Source organism: Stenella coeruleoalba (genome assembly GCF_951394435.1).
Source record: "Stenella coeruleoalba genome assembly, chromosome: 2".
NCBI lineage: Eukaryota > Metazoa > Chordata > Mammalia > Artiodactyla > Delphinidae > Stenella > Stenella coeruleoalba.
In genome coordinates this window covers 158912636-158932367 of record NC_137147.1, presented here as the reverse complement: position 1 = coordinate 158932367, position 19732 = coordinate 158912636, and the positions used below count along the sequence as shown (strand labels likewise).

The 19732-nt window shown below is 38.9% G+C and overlaps 2 protein-coding genes across 3 annotated transcripts in view; one reads left to right on the top strand and one right to left on the bottom strand.

The window, feature by feature from the left end:
* Positions 1-12840, top strand: part of KIN (Kin17 DNA and RNA binding protein) — a 39776-nt gene extending 26936 nt beyond the window's left edge. For both annotated transcript variants that reach the window (XM_079912055.1, XM_079912054.1), the window contains 4 exons: positions 3507-3575; positions 4387-4486; positions 5950-6050; positions 9785-12840. In XM_079912055.1, the coding sequence (XP_079768181.1) occupies positions 3507-3575; positions 4387-4486; positions 5950-6050; positions 9785-9847 (333 nt within the window). In that variant the 3' untranslated portion in view covers positions 9848-12840. The remainder of the gene's footprint in view (positions 1-3506; positions 3576-4386; positions 4487-5949; positions 6051-9784) is intronic.
* Positions 12841-12849: 9 nt separating this feature from the next.
* Positions 12850-19732, bottom strand: part of ITIH2 (inter-alpha-trypsin inhibitor heavy chain 2) — a 63803-nt gene continuing 56920 nt past the window's right edge. Inside the window, exon 26 of the mRNA XM_079912058.1 lies at positions 12850-17776. Coding sequence (XP_079768184.1) covers positions 17629-17776 — 148 coding nt within the window. The 3' untranslated portion in view covers positions 12850-17628. The remainder of the gene's footprint in view (positions 17777-19732) is intronic.

The window sequence follows — 19732 nt, the reverse complement described above, 5'->3', positions numbered from 1 at the left end:
AAATTTTTTTATTGAAGGAAAGATTCTTTAAATTCTGTAGTGCTTTCCAGTTTTCAAAAGTTTCACACACATGATTTCATGTAAGCCCATAATAACTTTTTTTTCCCTCATCCCTTTATTGCCCCTCTCCACTTCCCTCTCCCCATTGGTAACCACTAATTTGTTCTCTATATTTGTGAGTCTGCTTCTTTTTTGTTGTATTCACTAGTTTGTTGTATTTTTTAGATTCCACATATAAATGATGTCATAGTTTTTATCTTTCTGTGACTTATTTCACTTTATTTCTTGTTCTTTTAAGATAACAATTGCATAATAATTTTTAAACATTTCAGTACTTTAAATATTTTTTATTTATTGCTGCTCGGTTTTGAACTTACTGGAATATGAAGTTTTCATAAAACCTTCAGGGTATCTTAGTTATCCTTAAGGGAGCTGGCTTGATCAATAACACAAGAGTGAAAAGTAATTATTTGGGTAATTTCTGATTTGAAAATTTCTGATTTATTATTATTATTAATAATGATCTTGAAGATCAAAAAGCATAAAGTTCTAATTTAAATCTTCATAGTTATTCCCTCACTAGCTTAAAAATAATTTTGTTTCCATGTCTTAGTTTATGTTCTTATACAATGGGAAACATTTGCCTGGTGACCACATGAAAGATCATGAAATAAGTTATGTAAAATGAAAATCCTTGCTGTATTAAATAGAAAATAAGTACTTCATAAACCAGACAGAGAAAGACAAATATCATATGATATTGCTTATATGTGGAATCTAAAAAAAAAAGATACAAATGAGCTTCTTTACAAAACAGAAATAGACCCACTGACATGGAAAACAAACTTATGGTTACCAAAGGGGAAAGGCAGGGGGTAGGGAGGGGATAAATTAGGAGTTTGGGATTATCAGTTACACACTATTATGTATAAAACAGAACCAACAAGGACCTATGGTATAGCACAGGGAACTATACTCAATATTTTTTAATAACCTATAAGGGAAAAGAATCTGAAAAAGAATAGATAAACATATACATATAACCGAATCACTGTGGTGTACCTGAAACTAACACAACATTGTAAATCAACTATACTTCAATTAAAAAAAAGAAAAGAAAAACGATTAAAAAAAAGTGCTTCATATGAATTATTTCAGTTAATTCTCATATCAGCCCTACAAGGTAATTACTGTTATTATTCCCTTTTGATAGGTGAGACAACTGAGGTATAGATTATTTGAGTAATTCCCCCAAGGTCATTTAGAAAGTGATGAGCTAGGATTTCCCTGGCAGTCAGATTCACTAGGTTGTACTCTGCCCTAATAAACAGTACTTCCTGGGATGCATTAGTCTCCCTGACTTCCGTCTCTGAGTAGAAGTCTGGGTGAAGATTAGAAAAGGAAGGACCTAGAGAGAGGTAACCATCTATGAATTATTTTGTTTGCTTTCCCTGTCCGAGTAGCTAGCATTTGATATTAATAGTTTCATATATTGTTTATGAAAGTGTAATCAAGAATTTTGCTTAGAGCAGTAGTTCTTAACCAGAGCACAATTCAAAAAAATTTAGACCATTTCTTTCCAAGATATATATGCTTCAATACTACCACTATCCAGTCTCCTGGGGTGAAATGGCTATTTTCACTAACCGCCTAGGTGATTCTCATGTTTAGAATCACCTTTGTTCAGAACCATTGGTTTAAAGGAAAAAGAAAACAAACCAAAAGCAAAAAAAAAAAAAAAGCATTTTTAGTTAGTCCAAAAGTTCTCTTCCCATTGACAATACTTTTTTTTTTTAAGATTTTTTTTTTTAATGTGGACCATTTTTAAAGTCTTTATTGCACTCCTTACAATATTGCTTCTGTTTTACGCCCTGGTTTTTTGGCCACAAGGCATGTGGGATCTTACTTCCCCAACCAGGAATTGAACCCACACCCCCTGCATTGGAAGGCGAAGTCTTTAACCACTGGACCGCCAGGGAAGTCCCTGCATTGACAATACTTTTAATAAAATTTTATTTTCAGTTTGATAATCTTCTAGTATAGTAAATTATTCAGATTTTCTTCCTAGCTCCTCTTGGAGAATGTTACATTAAAAGTGAAGATCAGGGCTTCCCTGGTGGCGCAGTGGTTGAGAGTCTGCCTGCCGATGCAGGGGACACGGGTTCGTGCCCCAGTCTGGGAAGATCCCACATGCCGCGGAGCGCCTGGGCCCGTGATCCATGGCTGCTGAGCCTGCGCGTCCAGAGCCCGTGCTCCGCAACGGGAGAGGCCACAACAGTGAGAGGCCCGCGTACCGCAAAAAAAAAAAAAGGGAAGATCAGCCAACAGGGATCCAGTGACTCAGTGTGTGTCTCATTTTGAAACGGGCAGTATGTGTGTTAAAATAACCAGCAGCCCACAGAGATGGATTGGAGAGCTTTAGTTTTTAAACTCAGAAAAGAAGGTTTTGACAGATGTGCTATGAGCAAGTGTCAATAGTACAATGAAGTAATGAATTATGTTTAAATTATAAGTGTGTGTACCCATGAGGGCCTTTGAGAAATTTAGCCCAGAAATCAGAGAAACTGTTGGTATTATATGGCTTCATTGAGAACGTCTTAATAGAATACTGACTTAAGAATAAGAACATTCAAGCCTTGTCTTAAACATATTTTTCTGCTGTTAAATATTCTCCCCCAAAGTCCTTACTAGGTTTTTGTTAATGTAATGTTTAGCCTGGCTTATTGAAGTACTTGTGACCATCTAGTACTTCTGCTGTATCCACTTGAAGTAGCAAATACAGAATTGCTGTAGTGAATCTGGAATTAAGTCAAGTGATTTAATTTTTATCGTCAGCCATTAGCCAATTGAAATCAGGAAAACAATGATAAAGAAGCAAGCTCAGAATGCATTAATATGAAATAAACTCAGATTTCTCTCCCGTTGAGAACTAGATGCTCAGAAGAGCAATGCTTTTAGCTAGAGCTAGTCTGGAGGAGTCCAGTCTTACCAAAAATCCAGAGCAACATCGTGAGAAAAGAGCATTGTGGAAAGTGTTGTGCTTTAGCTCAAAGCCTCCGTTGCTTGCAGTTCCCAGTGAGACTCCTGCTCTCTTGAGTTTTTTTGTCAGCGGTGAATGTCAACATATAACATCCTTGGCATTTTTTCTTCCTTGAATGGAGAGAAAGAAAGAAGCTCTCTATGAAAGACCTGGATTAATAGAGTTGAGATTGGTGGATGAAAGTCCTAGATTTCAGGAAACCTTCACTATGGAAATCAGCCATGAGATACGCGTTTTTTCCTCTTGGTAACCAACTGTGTTGAATAAAAAGAGACAGAAGGAATGAAAGATTACTAAGGAAATGTTCTGCCATCGTTGAGAAGACTTCCAACTCCAAAATGTCTTATTTAGCAAAGCAGTTAACATTTTACTATGATTTTCGGTGAAAATGTTTTAAATGAAGGATCAAAAGAGGAAAGATAATTTATATCATTCCTTCCATCTTCATTTTTTTCTTATTTTCCAGGAAATTGTAGTGAAAATTATAACCAAAAAACTTGGAGAGAAGTATCATAAGAAAAAGGGGATTGTTAAGGTAAGAACATGGAGTTATGATGGAATTTGGTGAAGGAGCTGGCATGTGGCTGAGTAAAGCCATTTTGATTCTCCTTAAAAATCAAGTCCTAGTAACAGAAGCAGTGTGTCTAAGGTTCTCGATGGTTCCATGAAAGGAAGGCTGACTTCCCAACGGTTGGAGAAATATTTCATTTCCAAACCATAGTTTATACTTAACTTTGGTCGGCTTTCTTCCTAGAGCAAATGGTATGTATGAAATCCCATCGGCACCTCTTAAAAAATTCAGTGAGCGCACCTTGCTCGTAAGTAAGGTACATTCCCTTTGTTAATGACGGGCAATGTAATAGGGCCCCAGAGTTCCAAGGAGGACTTCCTTGTGGTTTACCTGAGAGACTTATCTTTTGATTGCTGTAGGATTTTAAAATTTTAAAAAAATCAATGCTCCAGTCTTTTTCTTTCTTGTGCTTTTCCTGAGTATAGTTTCATGCTAGCACCCACCCTTGTGCATGCATAAGTTGCCCTCCTACTGTACTTGAAATGACACAGAATTATCCCTCTCATTGTATTTCTTAAAGTCTTATTCTAAGGTCACCAGCCTCTTCTTTCCAGATGAAAACCTTAACTACGCTTTGAATTGAATTCTTTAAGAACCATAGCCTGAGGTCATATATGGCATCTAGAAAATAAGCTCCATTGATACAAGGAGTTACTCTTAAAACAAGTTACTCTTACCTTTTGGTTAGAATTTCATTGTTTACATTTATTTCTGTCCTTTGGACTTTGTGTTCACATGTCTCTTCTGTTATAAAAGTGTTGGTTTTACATGGCAGGAAGTAATTGACAATTACACCGCTGTGGTGAAGATGATTGATTCTGGAGACAAGCTGAAACTTGACCAGACTCATTTAGAAACAGTAATTCCAGCACCAGGTAAATCTTTTTGCAGACCATTTAATATACCATCGAAATAAGTGATTCCATTCTTTAAAACCTTAGTTTTTGACGTTACTTGATAGTTCTGGGTATGAGTTTCCTTTTTAGAAACATATAACTGCCAATATAACTGATCCCAGTTTGACTTGGTGAGGTGGTAGTTTACCAGTCCTCTGAGAAAGCTATTTTGTGGCATAAATAAATTTTCCCTTTCTAGAATCTTTGTTTTCTTTCCAGAAGCAAATCACAGACATATCTGGATAAAATCAATCATATTAGGATTATTATTAATATATTTGTTTAGCTATTTGAGATGGTAAAGTAAAAGTCAGTATTATTTTGCCTTTTCTTTTCCTTAATTGTCTTACGCATATCTAGTATAAATGCTTCTGTGGTTAGGTTGTTTGCCTCTGACCCAGACTCTTCATGGCGGTATCATTGCTGGCACAGTGATAATGTTAGTCTCTAAAACTTCTGTTTATCAGATCCTATATTCTTTCTCCATAAAATAAAATTCATTTTATGGATTAGAAATTGTGGACTTTTTTTTCAGCTTCAGTAAGATGTAATTAACATAAACTGCATCTGTATAAAGTATACAATTTGTTGTTTTCAACACATGCGTACTGCCGTGAAAACCACCCTTACAATCAAGTTAGCAAATGTGTCCATCACGCCGCAAAGTTTCCTCCGTTTCCTTTATAGTCCTTCGCTCCCTGCTGTCTCCCCCGTCCCCCACGCAACCACCAGTCTGCCTTCTGTGACTATAGATTAGCTCATAGTTTTCTACAATTTTATATAAATAAAATCGTACCACGTGTCCTGTGTTTCTGTCTGGCTTCTTTCACTAAGTACATCATTGTGGATTCATTCACGTTGTTGTGTGCATATATACTTTATTCCTTTTTATTGCCAACTATTTCATTATGTGGATGTGCCAGTTTCTTTATCCAGTCACCTACTGATGGACATTGGGGTTGTTTACAGCTCTTGGCCATATGAGCATTCACATACAGATCTTTGTATGGATATATGATTTGTGTTGAGAAAATTCTTAGAGATAGAATGGCTCAACCAAACAGCAGGCACATATTTACGCTTTTATGAAACTAGCAACCATCTTATGATCTTAAAAAGAGAGAAATTAAAAGTAAGCTGAATTTTTTCTGATTACTTCTGGGCTCTGGGCATCTCCTCCAAGAACCTTATACTCCTTGGTATAAAATTAAAACATTCCTTGACAAATAAGTAGAAAAAATGAGGAGTCTTGTGATGTTACAGTTATCAAAGTATCTACAAACTGTACTGTAGCATCATACAGATATTAAATGGTTAAGAACATCTAAGAGAAGAGTTTTGTTTTCTACTATGTTGATTCAGTGTAATTGCATTTGGCTGTAAGAAAGTAGAAGAAAGTGGCCATTTTCTTTGTATTAAGTGTTAACCCTTTTCTGTTACAGGAAAAAGAATTCTCGTTTTAAATGGAGGCTACAGAGGAAATGAAGGTACCCTAGAATCCATCAATGAGAAGACTTTTTCAGCTACTATAGTCATTGAAACCGTAAGTATAGTTTACACAAAGACGGAAATTTCAAAATGCTTTTAAAATGTGCTATGGTTTTTTTTCATCGGATTCGTGTTTTAAGTTTGGGCTTTCTGTTTGCCTTCTCTCCTATTTGGAAATCTATAAGCTTATTTTCTCTAATGACTGACATTACTAAAGCATTTTATTTTCTGATTACAAAAGAAATTCCTTATGTGTCTTAATCTGTTCAGGCTGCTATAACAAAATACCATAGACTGGGGTGGCCTTAGAAACAACAGAAATCTATTTCTCACGTTTGTGGAGGCTGGAAGTCCAAGATCAAGGCACAGGCAGATTCGATGTCTGCTGAAGGCCTGTTTCCTGGTTAATGTGTCCTCACATGGTGGGAGGGGAAAGGGAGCTCTCTGGGATCCCTTTTTAAGGGCACTAATGCATTCTCAGGGGCTCTGCCCTCATGACCTAATCACTTCCCAAAGACCCCACTTCCTAATACCATCACATTTTGAATGTATTGAATGAATTTCGACAGGGACACAAACATTCAGTCTCTAGCAGCACTCTTGGATAAAAGCTGAAAAATACAATTTAATATAAATAATTTTTAAAATTGCCCGTAAACCTCCAGGCAAATGATAACCTCCATTAATATTTTGGTCTGTTTTTTTTCAGTCTTTCTATTTTATAACATTGTGTATATTACACATAGTTTTATATCCCAGTTTTTTTCCCAACATAAAACTAACATAAAACTCAATCTGCCGTAGTGTGATTAGTGGAGAATATATAGTCAGAGTTAGTGGGGGAAAAGCCACAGAGATCAATAATATTTTTTAATGTCCTTCTTTCTTTCATAAAGGATTTAAGGTAGAAGAGATCAATAAATAGATTTTAAGAAATCTGACATTTAAGTAAAATTGTTCGTTGACTTAGAACTGACGGTCCACTGACAGGTCTGCGCATGAGGCTGAGTGAGACCTGAGCTGTCTTCAGAAGGAAGGGTCTGAAACATGTTTTTTCCTAACTGCCTAATTCTTTTTAGATCCCTGCGCTACCGCACCGTGTATCTTTACCTCTAAACGAGAAGCTTTTTCATCTCCACTACAGGAAGTTTTAGTGTTTGGGGGAATAATCAACTTCCTGAAGAGTTTGATGAAAGTTTTGGGCTCTCTGCAAGAAACTGCACATAAACTGCCAAATTTTATGTGTTCCCTTTAAGGAGTTCTCAGGTCCCCTGAGCCCAGCTATGAACTGGTTTGAGAACATGTGTCTCAGGAAAGCTTTCTAGAAAAACCATTTAGGTTCTTATTTGAAAAAAATCACATTTCAGTAAATTAAGCATTTTTTCCCTGTCCTTGAAAATACTAACCTAATCACCAACGAACATAAACTCTAAGGGGAAGAAAAAGGAACAGGGAATGTCACCTGTCAGTAGGGAATTTATTAATCTGACTACATGAACAGATTGAAGTTCTTTTTTAAATCAGTTTTTTTTTTTTCTGATTCAATCAGCATAAGATCGTGGAAACTCTCGTATTTCCTTGGCAGGTTGAATTTCCTCTACTTTCTAGTTTCCTAATACTATCCAACTTACATCCCGCTTCACGTTTTCATCTAAGGGAAACAGAACGACTCAGTACTGTTGAGGATATTCTAGGTTCCGTCCACAGCTTTGGTTTCCAGTCTGTATGATTTTCGAGAGCTGCTTTCTTCCCGGCCTTGCTGTGAACCCACAGCTCCATCTTCCCCTCTAATGCTTTCATCGCTCTCAGAGCTGGATGGAGATAGAACCTCGGAGGTGATCCGCAGGGAAAGCCTTTCTGGTTGATTGCAAAGCAGCGTGTACTCTTGGGAGAGGAAACCCACATGCAAATTTTTTGGTTTTTTCTTCTTCTTTTGCAGCCTGCCTCCATTAAAAATATCTGTGCTGGTTTGTGCATGTCGGTCAGCTTGTCTCTACGTCCGCATGTTTTCTCCAAGTCAATGCCCTGAAAAACATGAACTTTTCGAGTGGTTTCTCCTATTTTTATTACTTCTGGCATCTTAAATTTTAGTATCAGTATCATAAGATTTGGAATTTACACATTTATTAAGCAGATTTTTTAAATAGCTCACAAATTGTTCAAAACCAGCCCCAACTTTTTAGATACTTGCCTAGTTAACCCAAGTCTGGCCCCCTTCTTTATCCCTTGCTTGGCCTTCTTATCACAGAAGTGTGATTGACCTTTGACCTTTAAACCTGATGATGTCAAACTGGGTCATGCTTTATCTGGGAACTTATTTCCTTTATATGTAATCATTATAGTACATTAAAAGAAAGACATTTTAAAAGCATTTTTTAAAGGAAGGTAAAAAATGTTAAAATCTCAGCCCAGGGTTAGAGTCATCATCATCATTTTATATTTTGCAGCAGAGAGGACCAACTTTTAAATTTTAACTGAAAAATTTAACAATAAGAGTTAAGAATTATTGAGCTTGGGCTTCCCTGGTGGCGCAGTGGTTGAGAGCCCGCCTGCTGATGCAGGGGACACGGGTTTGTGCCCCGGTCCAGGAAGATCCCGCATGCCACGGAGCGGCTGGGCCCGTGAGCCATGGCCGCTGAGCCTGCGCATCCGGAGCCTGTGCTCCGCAACGGGAGAGGCCACAACAGTGAGAGGCCCGCGTACCGCAAAAAAAAAAAAAAAAAAAAAAAAGAATTATTGAGCTCATATGCATATTATGTTCCAGATGTTATTCTGAGCACTTTATATGTGCTAGCTCATTTATATTTCTCAACAAGCCAGTAATGTAGGGTACTGTTACTGTTCCCCACTAGGGGATAATGGGGCACTGAGGGGTTATGTCACCTGCTGAGGGTGGGGTTTGAACTTGGGCAGTCTGGGTCCAGAGCCCATATTCTTAGCCTCTGTGTTCCCAGGCTGTATCAGCTTTTATGACAGGTATCATCTTTCATTAATCCAGTTTTCTTTCCCCTTTCCCTTTTTGTTGGATATGAAGGGAACAAGAAAATATATTTCAGGTTGGTCTCATTTTCTGTAATAAGACCAGCCTGTCACAGCTAAACTAGACAAATATCTTTGAGTATGAGGATTTGTATTGCTTAAAATAATATTTGTTATTTAAAAAAAAAAACCCGACTGATAATGGCACAAACATGATAGACATGAACTTCTCATTTTGAAGTCCAGAACAGGTCTTCTGAATCAGGGAATGGCTCTTTTCTTAGGGGTGATTTGTGAGCCCAGGGTCCTTCTAACTTGTGGCTCTACCACCTTCAACCGGGGTTTTGACAGCTACCGTGTCCGTGTGCTTCAGGCAGGCCGCGGGGAGCGTGACGGGTTGCCTGTGGAGGGGAGCATGGCCTGGGCCTGGAAGTGGCCCGCGTCACTTCTGTTCCCTTCCTTGGGCCAGAGCTCCATCTCATGGCATACCTGAGCACAGGAGGAGCCAGGAAGTGTGACTTGCTCCAGGAAGCAGAGGAGATACTGACCAGCTAGCCAGTCTCTGCCACAGGGTCTAGAGGTAACACATGCCACATAGCACTGAAGAAAATATGGCCAGTTCTTGATGAGGTTGCCGTAGAATGCTTTAGAATACTTGTAAAATTCACAGATGTGTAGAGCTGGTAGGTACCTTAGTGGTATCTTAGGGATGTGAAAAAGGCAAATTGGGATCCAGAAGTGTGTGTCCTTTTCTTGTCTTACAAGTACATGTGTGTTCTTAACCTCTTCTTCAATTATTTTAATTTGTAGGGCCCTTTAAAAGGACGCAGAGTTGAAGGAATTCAATACGAAGACATTTCTAAACTTGCCTGAGTTTGATAACTTGTTAACAACACATTAAAATCTTAAAGCATCAAATTGGTGTTCACAAAGGCATTACAAGACTCTACTGTGTTAGGGTGTTTCTTTTGTATAAAACAAATGGATTTATTTAAATATTACTGTATAGTTGTTTAGCTAAGCTTACAGAAAAATCTAGTTATGTCTCATGAAGTATCAAAATTGTGTAATTTTGTCTTTGTTATTTTTATTTCCTTTGTAATATTTCCTTGATGATTTTTTATCTTCATTAAAAGAACATTATTGTAAAGTGTTTTATATAGGACAATTTAGAATCGTATAGTTAGAGGAAATCCTTCATATACTCTAAATTTCTATTTTCATCAGTAAAGTTGAACTGTAAATATAATTACATTTTAAAGAGTCAAACTATAAATAGAATAGCAGCTTTATTGAGATATAATTCACACACACCATACAATTTCACCCATTTAAAGTGGACATTTCAGTGGTATTTAGAATATTTACAAAGTTGTACAAGCACCACCACTATCTAATTTGAAACATTTTCATCACCCCCGAAAGTAACCCTGTATCCATAGTCACTCCTAACCTCCCCTCTCTCCCCAGCCCCTGGCAACTACTAATCTACTTTCCATCTCTGTGTATTTGCCTGTTTTGGACATTTCATATAAATGGAATCATACGATATGCGATCTTTTATGACCAGCTTCTTTCACACAGCATAATGTTTTCAAGGGTTATCCACGTTGTAGCACGGATCACTATCTCATTCCTTTTCATTGAACAATTATCCATCATATGGGTATACCGCATTTTTAAAAAACTATTCATCAGTTGCTGGATTTGGGTTGTTTCCGCTTTGAGGCAATTATGAATAATGCTGCTGTGAACATTTGTGTACAAGATTTTGTGTGAACGTACGTTTTCAGATCCTAGGATTGGAGTCAGTCATACTGTAACTCACTCATGTTATACCATGTTTAACATTTGAAGAGCTGCCAGGCTGTGTTCCAAAGTGGCTACACCATTTTACAATCCCACCAGCAATGGTGAGCTGTCCATTTTTAAATAAGTAGGGCAGCATATTATGAAGGGATACAAAAGACAGGAAACCCACCTCACAGTTGCTTATGGGGAAAAAAAAAAAAGGAAGGTTATAGTTCATATAACTGCGAAGGAGCAGACCCTCGATTCAAGTGAGATTCAGGGTGCAAGCAGTCCAGATTCAGGGCTGGGTCCCTGTCATCTCTGGCTTCTGTGTTGGGTTCATTCAAGGTACTTTTCAAAACAGCAAGATGACTGCCAGCATCTCCAGCCTCCAGGTTTACATCTTACCCTTCTGTCACAGTTCCAGCAGAAAACCTGGGATTGAGTCTTATGGATCCCCACCGGGACAGATCATTCCAAGTAAAAGGATTGGAATACTACCGACTGGCCAGACTTGGATTGTATTCCAACCCATGGGCCATCCCTCTGGAGCCCCACCCTTAGGGGAGGGGTGATAAATCTATTATCAGAAGGTGGGAGAGTATTTGCTGGTGAACAGAGACAGAGGAGGCAGCGAAAGAAATAGTAATAGGGTGATGTCAGTAGCTTTACAGAAAATGCTATGGGATGAATTAAAGCGTTTCCGAAATAGCTGGACAGCATCGTACTGGGGAAAGGAGCTGGATTTTGGAGTTGGGCAGACTTTAGGTTGAATTTTGGCTGTTCTATTCACTAGCTAAGTCATCTCAGGAAAGTTAATGTTCTCGAATTTCAATGCTTTTAATGTATAAATTGTCAAAAATAGTGTGTCCCGGCAGGGTTGTTGTGAGAACTACAGAAAATGCATATGGAGTGTCAGACGTAAAGCCCGGCACTTAGTAGATGTTTGATAAACGAAGTGAGCATAGTGTCAGTAAATGGGGGCGAGCGTTTGTGACCTGAGGAATTTCCATAAGGGGAATGGTTCTCCCTGATTATAGTGGATAAATAAAACATGACAAATTTCATAGGCCTCCCCCAAATCTGTAAGTTTGGAATCGACTCAGTGGTTTTCTTCTTAGAAAACCATGTTTCATCCCTACCGCCCACATTTAATTCTTTTCTCCAGCATCTTCCTGAAATTGTCGCAGGATAAAATAAAGTAGCATTATTGAAGGTCAACTTAATTGAAAAAAGTCTGAAGCACAAAAATATGATGCTAGACTGTAGAACCTTTTTTCCTGTAAGTTTTTAGAGGCCAATATGGTTATGTTAAGCAGAGGGACTGCAGACACCTAAAATCAAGTCTTATGTAGACTTTTTTCTCTATTTTCTTTTCTTTCTTTATTATTATTTTTTTGGCCGAGCCACATGGCTTGCAGGATCTTAGTTCCCCATCCAGGGATTGAACCTGGGTCCCCTGCAGTAGAAGCGCAGAGTCCTAACCACTGGACTGCCAGGGAATTCCCTGACTATTTTTTTCTTTTTAAAGCATCGTAAGCTATTCTTTTTTTAAAAAAAAAAAATAGACTTTATTTTTTAGAGCAATTTTAAGTTCACAGCAAAATTAAGCAGAACGTGTAGAGATTTCCCACGTGCCCCCTGCCCCCCGAGCCACAGCCTCCCTACCATCAGCACCCCCACCAGATGGTGCATCTGTTATAACTGATGACCCTGCATGGACACGTCATCCTCACCAAGCATCCGTAGCTGACGTCAGGGTTCACTCTTGGGATTGTACATTCTATGGGCTTGGACTAATTTCTAATGAAATACATTCACCATTATGGTATCATGCAAAATAGGTTCCTCAGTCTGAACATCCACCTGCTCATCGCCCCTCCCCTGCCTGCCTCCATCAACCAGTGATCTTTTTACTGTCTACATAGTTTTGCCTTCCCCAGAACGTCTGGTAGTTGGACTCATACAGTATGTAGGCTTTTCAGACTGGCTTCTTTTACTGGGTAATATGCATTTGTTTCCTCCACGCGTCTTCTCGTGGCTTGATGGCTCTTTTTTTTTTAAGTGCTGAGTAATACCACCTTATCTGTATATACCACAGTGTATTTATCCATTCACCTACTGAGGGACATCTTCGTTGCTTCCAAGTTTTGTCAACTATGAATGAAGCTGCTATAAACCTACGTGTGTAGATTTTTGTGCAGGCATAAGTTTTCAACTCATTTGGGGAAATACCAAGGAGCGTGGTTCCTGGATTGAATGGTAAGATTGACTTCCGAAGTGGCTGTTCTGTTCTGTAGTCCTGCAAGCAATGAATGAGAGTTCCTGTTGCTCCACCTCCTTGCCAGCATTTAGTGTTGTCTTGATTTTGGCATTCTAATAGGTGTGTAGTAGTATCTCATTGTCTTAATTTGCAATCCCTAATGACATATGATGTTGAGCATCTTTCCATATGTTTATTTGCCATCTGTATATCGTGTCTATTCAAGTCTTTTGCCATTTTTAAATTGGGTCATTCACTTCCTTACTGTTGAGTTTTAAGAGTTCTTTGTATATTTTGGATGATCGTCTTAGATAATATCTTTTGTAAATATTTTCTGTCTGTCTGTGGCTTCTCAGTTTTTGGAAAGCTGTTCTTTTTCACCAGCTTGCTTGAGGTCATATCAAATTATTGGCATTGATATCTCAGGAAACCAAATTCCTTGAGTTTTCTTCATTAGGAATGCCGTCAGATCCCATTGCCTTATTTGCTCTTTTTACCCTTGTGTACTTCTAACTGCCTATCAGTTTTTGCTGACACGTTTGAGTGAATTTATTCAACAAACATTTACTAAAGCGCCTCCGCTAAGTAAATGATCGCAGGAGGTGCTGGAGATAAAAGGGTGAGAAGCAGGTGTAGGCCCAAGATGGGTGTCGTGTAGGAATTGACAATGTTTAGTGAATTGATATTCAAATGAAATGATTGGCCGATAAAGAGAAATTAGCTAATTTGGAGTAGCTAATTAAAAACCCGCCCTGGGACTTCCCTGGCTGTCCAGTGGTTAAGTCTCTGTGCTCCCAATGCAGGGGGCCTGGGTTCCATCTCCGGTCAGGGAATTAGATCCCACATGCCGCAACTAAGACCTGGTGCAGCCAAAAAAAAAAAACCCGCCCTGACTTTGACATACCGCAGTGAGAGACCATTACTGTTACCCGTAATGTAAGTAGGAACTGTACATACCTCAGTTCCTACTCTGGTGAAATGGGATCACAGGATTAGAATATGGCTCAGCCTTCGTTGTAAGTTCGTCATTAGGTAGACTGAAGTGACCCCAGAAACGTTAACTGGGTAATTGAATCACTATACCATTAAAAGGAAGCGTCCTTGATTTTTCTTTCTCTCACATGGATATTTCAGAAAAAGTCACCCATGTAGACTTTGCCAGTGTGAAAAAGTGTTTTGTTTCGTTTGTTTGTTTGGTTTTTTTGGCCATGTTTCATGCTTGCCGCTTGTGGGATCTTACTTTCCTGACCAGGGTTTGAACCTGGACCACGGCTGCTGAGCCCTAACCACTGGACTGCCAGGGAATTCCCTGAAAAAGTGTTAAGAAAGGAATAAGACTACTAAATTATTACAGCATATAAGCATTTTTATGTATCTAGGCAGCCAGGTAATTTCTACTTTCATCCTACTGGGTCTTTGGAGTCACCTACAGCTCTTTCGATTGGGATAAGTCTGAAGAGATGTTCCTCCTTATGGTATTAAGTGATCCTTTAAAGCAAGTAGAATGACTTGCATAAGACCTCATACCATTAGGTACTAAAATAACTACTGATTCATAGTTCATTTTTACTACACATAGAGACACTCTCTAATTCCCTTTTTTTTTTACTTATTTCTTTGGATTGCCAATTTTCCAACTCTAAGAAGCCTTGTTTAATTTTCAGATATTTAAAAACACAAACAAACAAACTTATGACAGAAGTATGACCTGAACGCAGTCTTGTTTCTCAAACAAAGGCTCTTATTTTCCTGACAGTTCTGCCAATAAGACATACATATCTAATTGGTTTAATGGGAACTGTTTAGATTGATACTTACAGAAAGCTTTGAAGATAGGCTACTTTTGTCCTAAAGAGGAATATATTTGACAAATACCAGCCCTGTAATACCCCAACTTAATACAAAATTCAATATTGATCAATTACCAATGGGTTCCAAGGTGTTCAACGAATAAGCATAGATAATTGTCAACTTGTTTTTCTTCATCACTGAGAGCATAATACTTTCAGAACTAACCAAGAGGCAGACAGTGGAATAGTTCCTTCTTTTCCAATGATTCCCATTAATTTGGTTTCTTCATTTGAAATTCAAAATTGATTATTCCCTTATAATTCAAAATTAATTATATAGAGAAGGCAATTTTCTGGTCTCAAGAGGGACACATATGAACAGTATTAATAAGGTTATTTTTTACAGGAAATGAATTTTAAAACACCAGCTATTAATAAAAGTTTTGATAATTTGAATAACATGGGTTTGATTTTAAATCTAGTTTCTTTTGCTAGGACTATGTTGCTCAGTACTCAGCGTGTAAATTTACACCCCAAGATTTTCATCATTATTTTTAAAACTACTGAGCACATGTAAAATACTAGGAACAGATCTAACCTTATATAGCTAAAGGTAGCTGTTTTAAGGTCAAAATTTTTTACAAAGTAACCAGTATAAGAACCCACTTTTGAAGTTTGTGTTGAATATTAACATTTTAAGATTAGTATTTTTGAAATAGGGATAGAAAAGATGTAATAGATTTTTTAAAAAATCATAGGTGCCGTAGGTGACCAATTTTTATAGAGGAATGAAACTAAAAGGCAATGCTATTTACCTCTTCAGCACTGAGGTTATCTTGGAAATTATAGAAATAATCACGTTTAATATTTTGCAATTATGTCAAAAGATGATCACTTGCTTTCACAAATATTGGTTGGGTATGTCCAAAAAGAGGTAGTTTTGTCTACTTTCTAAAATGAAAAACGGTTTTAACCAAATTATGGAGAGAAAGCTTCATAAAAATGTACCTTAAAAAAATTTTTTAAGTGCAATTTCATCACTTTGGCCTTTGAACATATATCCATTTTCAGAATAGATTTAAAGGAAAGTTATAAACAAAGGAAAGCACAGAATGATAATGGATCAGACTTGCACCAGCCTCCATAATCATGTAAGGCAATTCCTTATAATAGATCTCTTCATATATATATATATATGTATATATATATATATATATACACACACACACCATTGACCCCTGAACAACACGGGTTTGAACTGCATGGGACCACTTGTATGTGGATTTTTAAAATTTTTTTTTTCCGGTACGCGGGCCTCTCACTGTTGTGGCCTCTCCCGTTGCGGAATACAGGCTCCAGATGCGCAGGCTCAGCGGCCATGGCTCACGGGCCCAGCCGCTCCGCGGTATGTGGGATCTTCCCAGACCGGGGCACGAACCTGTGTACCCTGCATCAGCAGGCAGACTCTCAACCACTGCACCACAAGGGAAACCCCTGTATGTGGGTTTTTAAAAAACAAATATAGCAGCTGTTGTTTCATTTTACAGATCTTTAAAATTAACTAAGTATGGGGAAAAGTTTGTGTTTAATTAGAGATCACAGTATGTGGAATCAAAAAACTAGGGTTTGAGGACTTCCCTGGTGGTTCAGTGGTTAAGAATCCACATGCCAATGCAGGGGACATGGGTCCGAGCCCTGGTCCGGGAAGATCCCACATGCCACGGAGCAACTAAGCCCATGCACCACAATTACTGAGCGTGCACTCTAGGGCCTATGAGCCACAACTACTGAGCCCACGTGCCACAACTGCTGAAGCCCACGCGCCTAGAGCCTGTGCTCTGCAACAAGAGAAGCCACCATAATGAGAAGTCCACGCACCGCAACAAAGAGTAGTCCCTGCTTGCCGCAACTAGAGAAAGCCCATGCACAGCAACAAAGACCCAACACTGCCAAAAATAAATAATATAAATAAAAAATAAATTTATAAAAAAACAAAAAACTAGGGTTTGAGTCCTGATCTGTTCTATACTGTTTGTTTCCTGCCCTTGGGTGAGTCATCTATCAATTCCTTTGTCTTTGAGACAGAGATAAAAGTCTGTTGGTTTTCAACTGTGGGATTTTGGCAGCCCTAAGCCCCACGTTGTTCAAGGGCCAACTGTATATGTGCGTATGTTTATATATGTGTGTATATATGATATGGCTATCCTACTAGTTCTCTTTCTCAGGAGAATCCTGACTAATACAGGCTTCTTGGACTAAAAAGGGTCTCTGAGGCCAACACTAAGGAAGGAATTTTGGCAAAGCATCATGGGCATCTTAGGTACCTTGGCAAGGTTATCCCTACAGAGGGTGACAGGGCTTTATATTCATATATATATAACTACAAAACAATTAAGATAGGTGACTTCCCCTGTTCTTACTCCAAGTTCACCAAATAACCTCATAATTGAATTTCCCATGTAACTGACAACCTAATAATGTATTCAGTTGCAAGGTTGAGGACCTGACACTAAAAACAGTGGAGTCCTTACAGTAAATGCCAAACCCAGGACTCCGTCTGGACGGCAGCTTGACTCACCAATGCAGCCCTCCTCTGCACAACCTCGATTAACACACCTTCCCATCTGAAAACGCCAACAACATCCTAAAACTTCTTTGCAAAGTATTTATCTTCTTCAGGTGTGTTAACAGGTTTTATAAACCACCATGATATCTGGTTAGTTTTTAATTATTCAAACTCAAGAATGACTACAAAGGTGGCAGGGAAAAAATGTATATTTATACATAGAATTTCCCCAACTATAAACTTTTCAAGGCCATTTGAGAAAGCTGTAGAGCTGAGGCACAAAGTAGTCCTTGTAATGTCCGTCGATGAAGCCTTTCCCACTGTTGTGCACAAACCAACAAGGAACGTTGGTCCCAAACACTCTGTCTGTCCGGTAGTCCTTCTGCAGGCCTCTGCAAGGAGAACAGTGGGCGTGGTTAGGACACAGACCACGGCGTGGCCAGCCTGTGTATCTAGAAAGAAGACACTCTCCCTCTCTGTTTTCTGCCCCCTTCTAGCACCGTATCTGCTAACACCCCTGTGCCCCATCCCCGTTCCCCAAGTCTTCCCCAAGTCATACAAAGCACCAGAGTCAGGGGCTTGGTTTAGAAAGACAGACAATAAGCAGTGTGTCCTTAGAAATTCAAATAACCTGTCTAGAGATTGACCAATATGGACTTTTCCAGGAAGGTAAAGAGTGCAAATTAACTTTCCTTTTTTATTTTTTCCCTGCTGCCTTGGAGGGAAGGCCCATGTAGTCAGAGGCAGTCCTCTTTCTGGACATGGGGAAAGGGACAAGGGGGCAGTGGGAACTGGCTGGGGGCTATGTCCTCAAGGTTGCCTAGGGCTGGTATAGTCTCCAAATTAGCCCAGAGCAAGGAAGAAGCTGCCAGATTTAGCAAATAACAATGCAGGATACCAGTTAAATTTGAATTTCAGATAAACACCACTCATGTTTCAGCAGAAGTATGTCCCAAGTATCTGAAATTCACAATTTCCTGGGTGTCTTGCGTTTATCTGGTGAGGCTGGAAGAGGATCCAACCATCGTGCTCTGGGGAGCTGAGGCTACTGCAGGGAGGCTGTGGGGCGGAAATAACGTTCAAATGGAAAGAAGGTGGAAACGAAGCTCCAGCTCACAGGTTCCCTGCAGGATGAATCTGAGGTGCCTCTCAGCTTGACTGCAGGGGTGACTGTTCTACTTAGGAGCGACGCCGGCTGTTCCTGAGACATTCATGGTTTTCGTTTTAAGGGTAAAGAAGTTATACGGTATATTGCCATTAATGAGCTTTAAGACATACATCTTTGCGCGTGGCCCACGGGTCGAGTTAGTTTCCGCTGTGCGTCACAAGGTGCTGGCAGTAGAAGAAAATGGGGCCCAGCCTTTACCTTTGGTCATTAGCATAGAGTAGATGTGTTTACCAATCTCAGATAACTTGTTATTACTGTGATCAACTGTGCTCAGCGTTGCTTCTATGAAACACGCTTACTGACGCCCAGTGGTAACTCACTGATCTCTGGTAAACCCATGCTAGTTGAGTAGTGTACTAAGCCCATTGTTGCAGTTCACAAATCTATTTCTGTGGTAACTTTATTTTGCTGTTGTAATTTTATGGCTTAATGATTGTTGTAATTTTATGGCTTAATTGTTCTAATTTTATGGTTTAATGAAGTACATGGAAGCCAATGACATTCGTGTGCCAAGAGTCATTTCTCATCGAGCAAAGTTGGCTGCTTTGTAAAAACTCTAAAAAGGCCCCGAATTCTTTAATATGATACCAGATTAGGCCTGGGTGAGACAACTGTAAAAGACTGGGAAAAATGAAAAAGACGTATAAAAAGTTTAAACTCAGGATGCTTTACAGGTATCTATGTTCTCACTTCAAAATGAAGCATATGGATACGGTTTGTGTAAGAAAAGCTACACCAAGATGTATTCAGTAGATTCAAACACAAACATGCATTCAGTGGATAAGTACTCAAAAAGAAAGCTCTAGGCGTAAGTAAAAATCTACACGTTCTTTCGCTAGCACTAAGGCGAGTAGGTGTTTTTATGATTTCTTCCTTTGATCTGCTTTTTCAGTTATCCAGCTTGTGGCCGTATGGCTTCTAATGTACGAAGGTGAGAAGAGTAGATTAATTAATCTTGGCATTTGATGGTACGTACTTATGTACCTGGTCATTTTTTGCATTTCGGATGGACTCCGTGCAGTGTCCTTACGCCAATGCCATGTGTGTGTCTCTTCCTGGTGAATTGTTTAGTGTGACACAGGTAAAGCTTGAAATGGCTTTTCTTGTTCTTCTATTTGGCCGTGAGTCCAATCCTAACAGGAGCCCTTTTTGTCCCCGTAGTATATGCATCCGAGACATA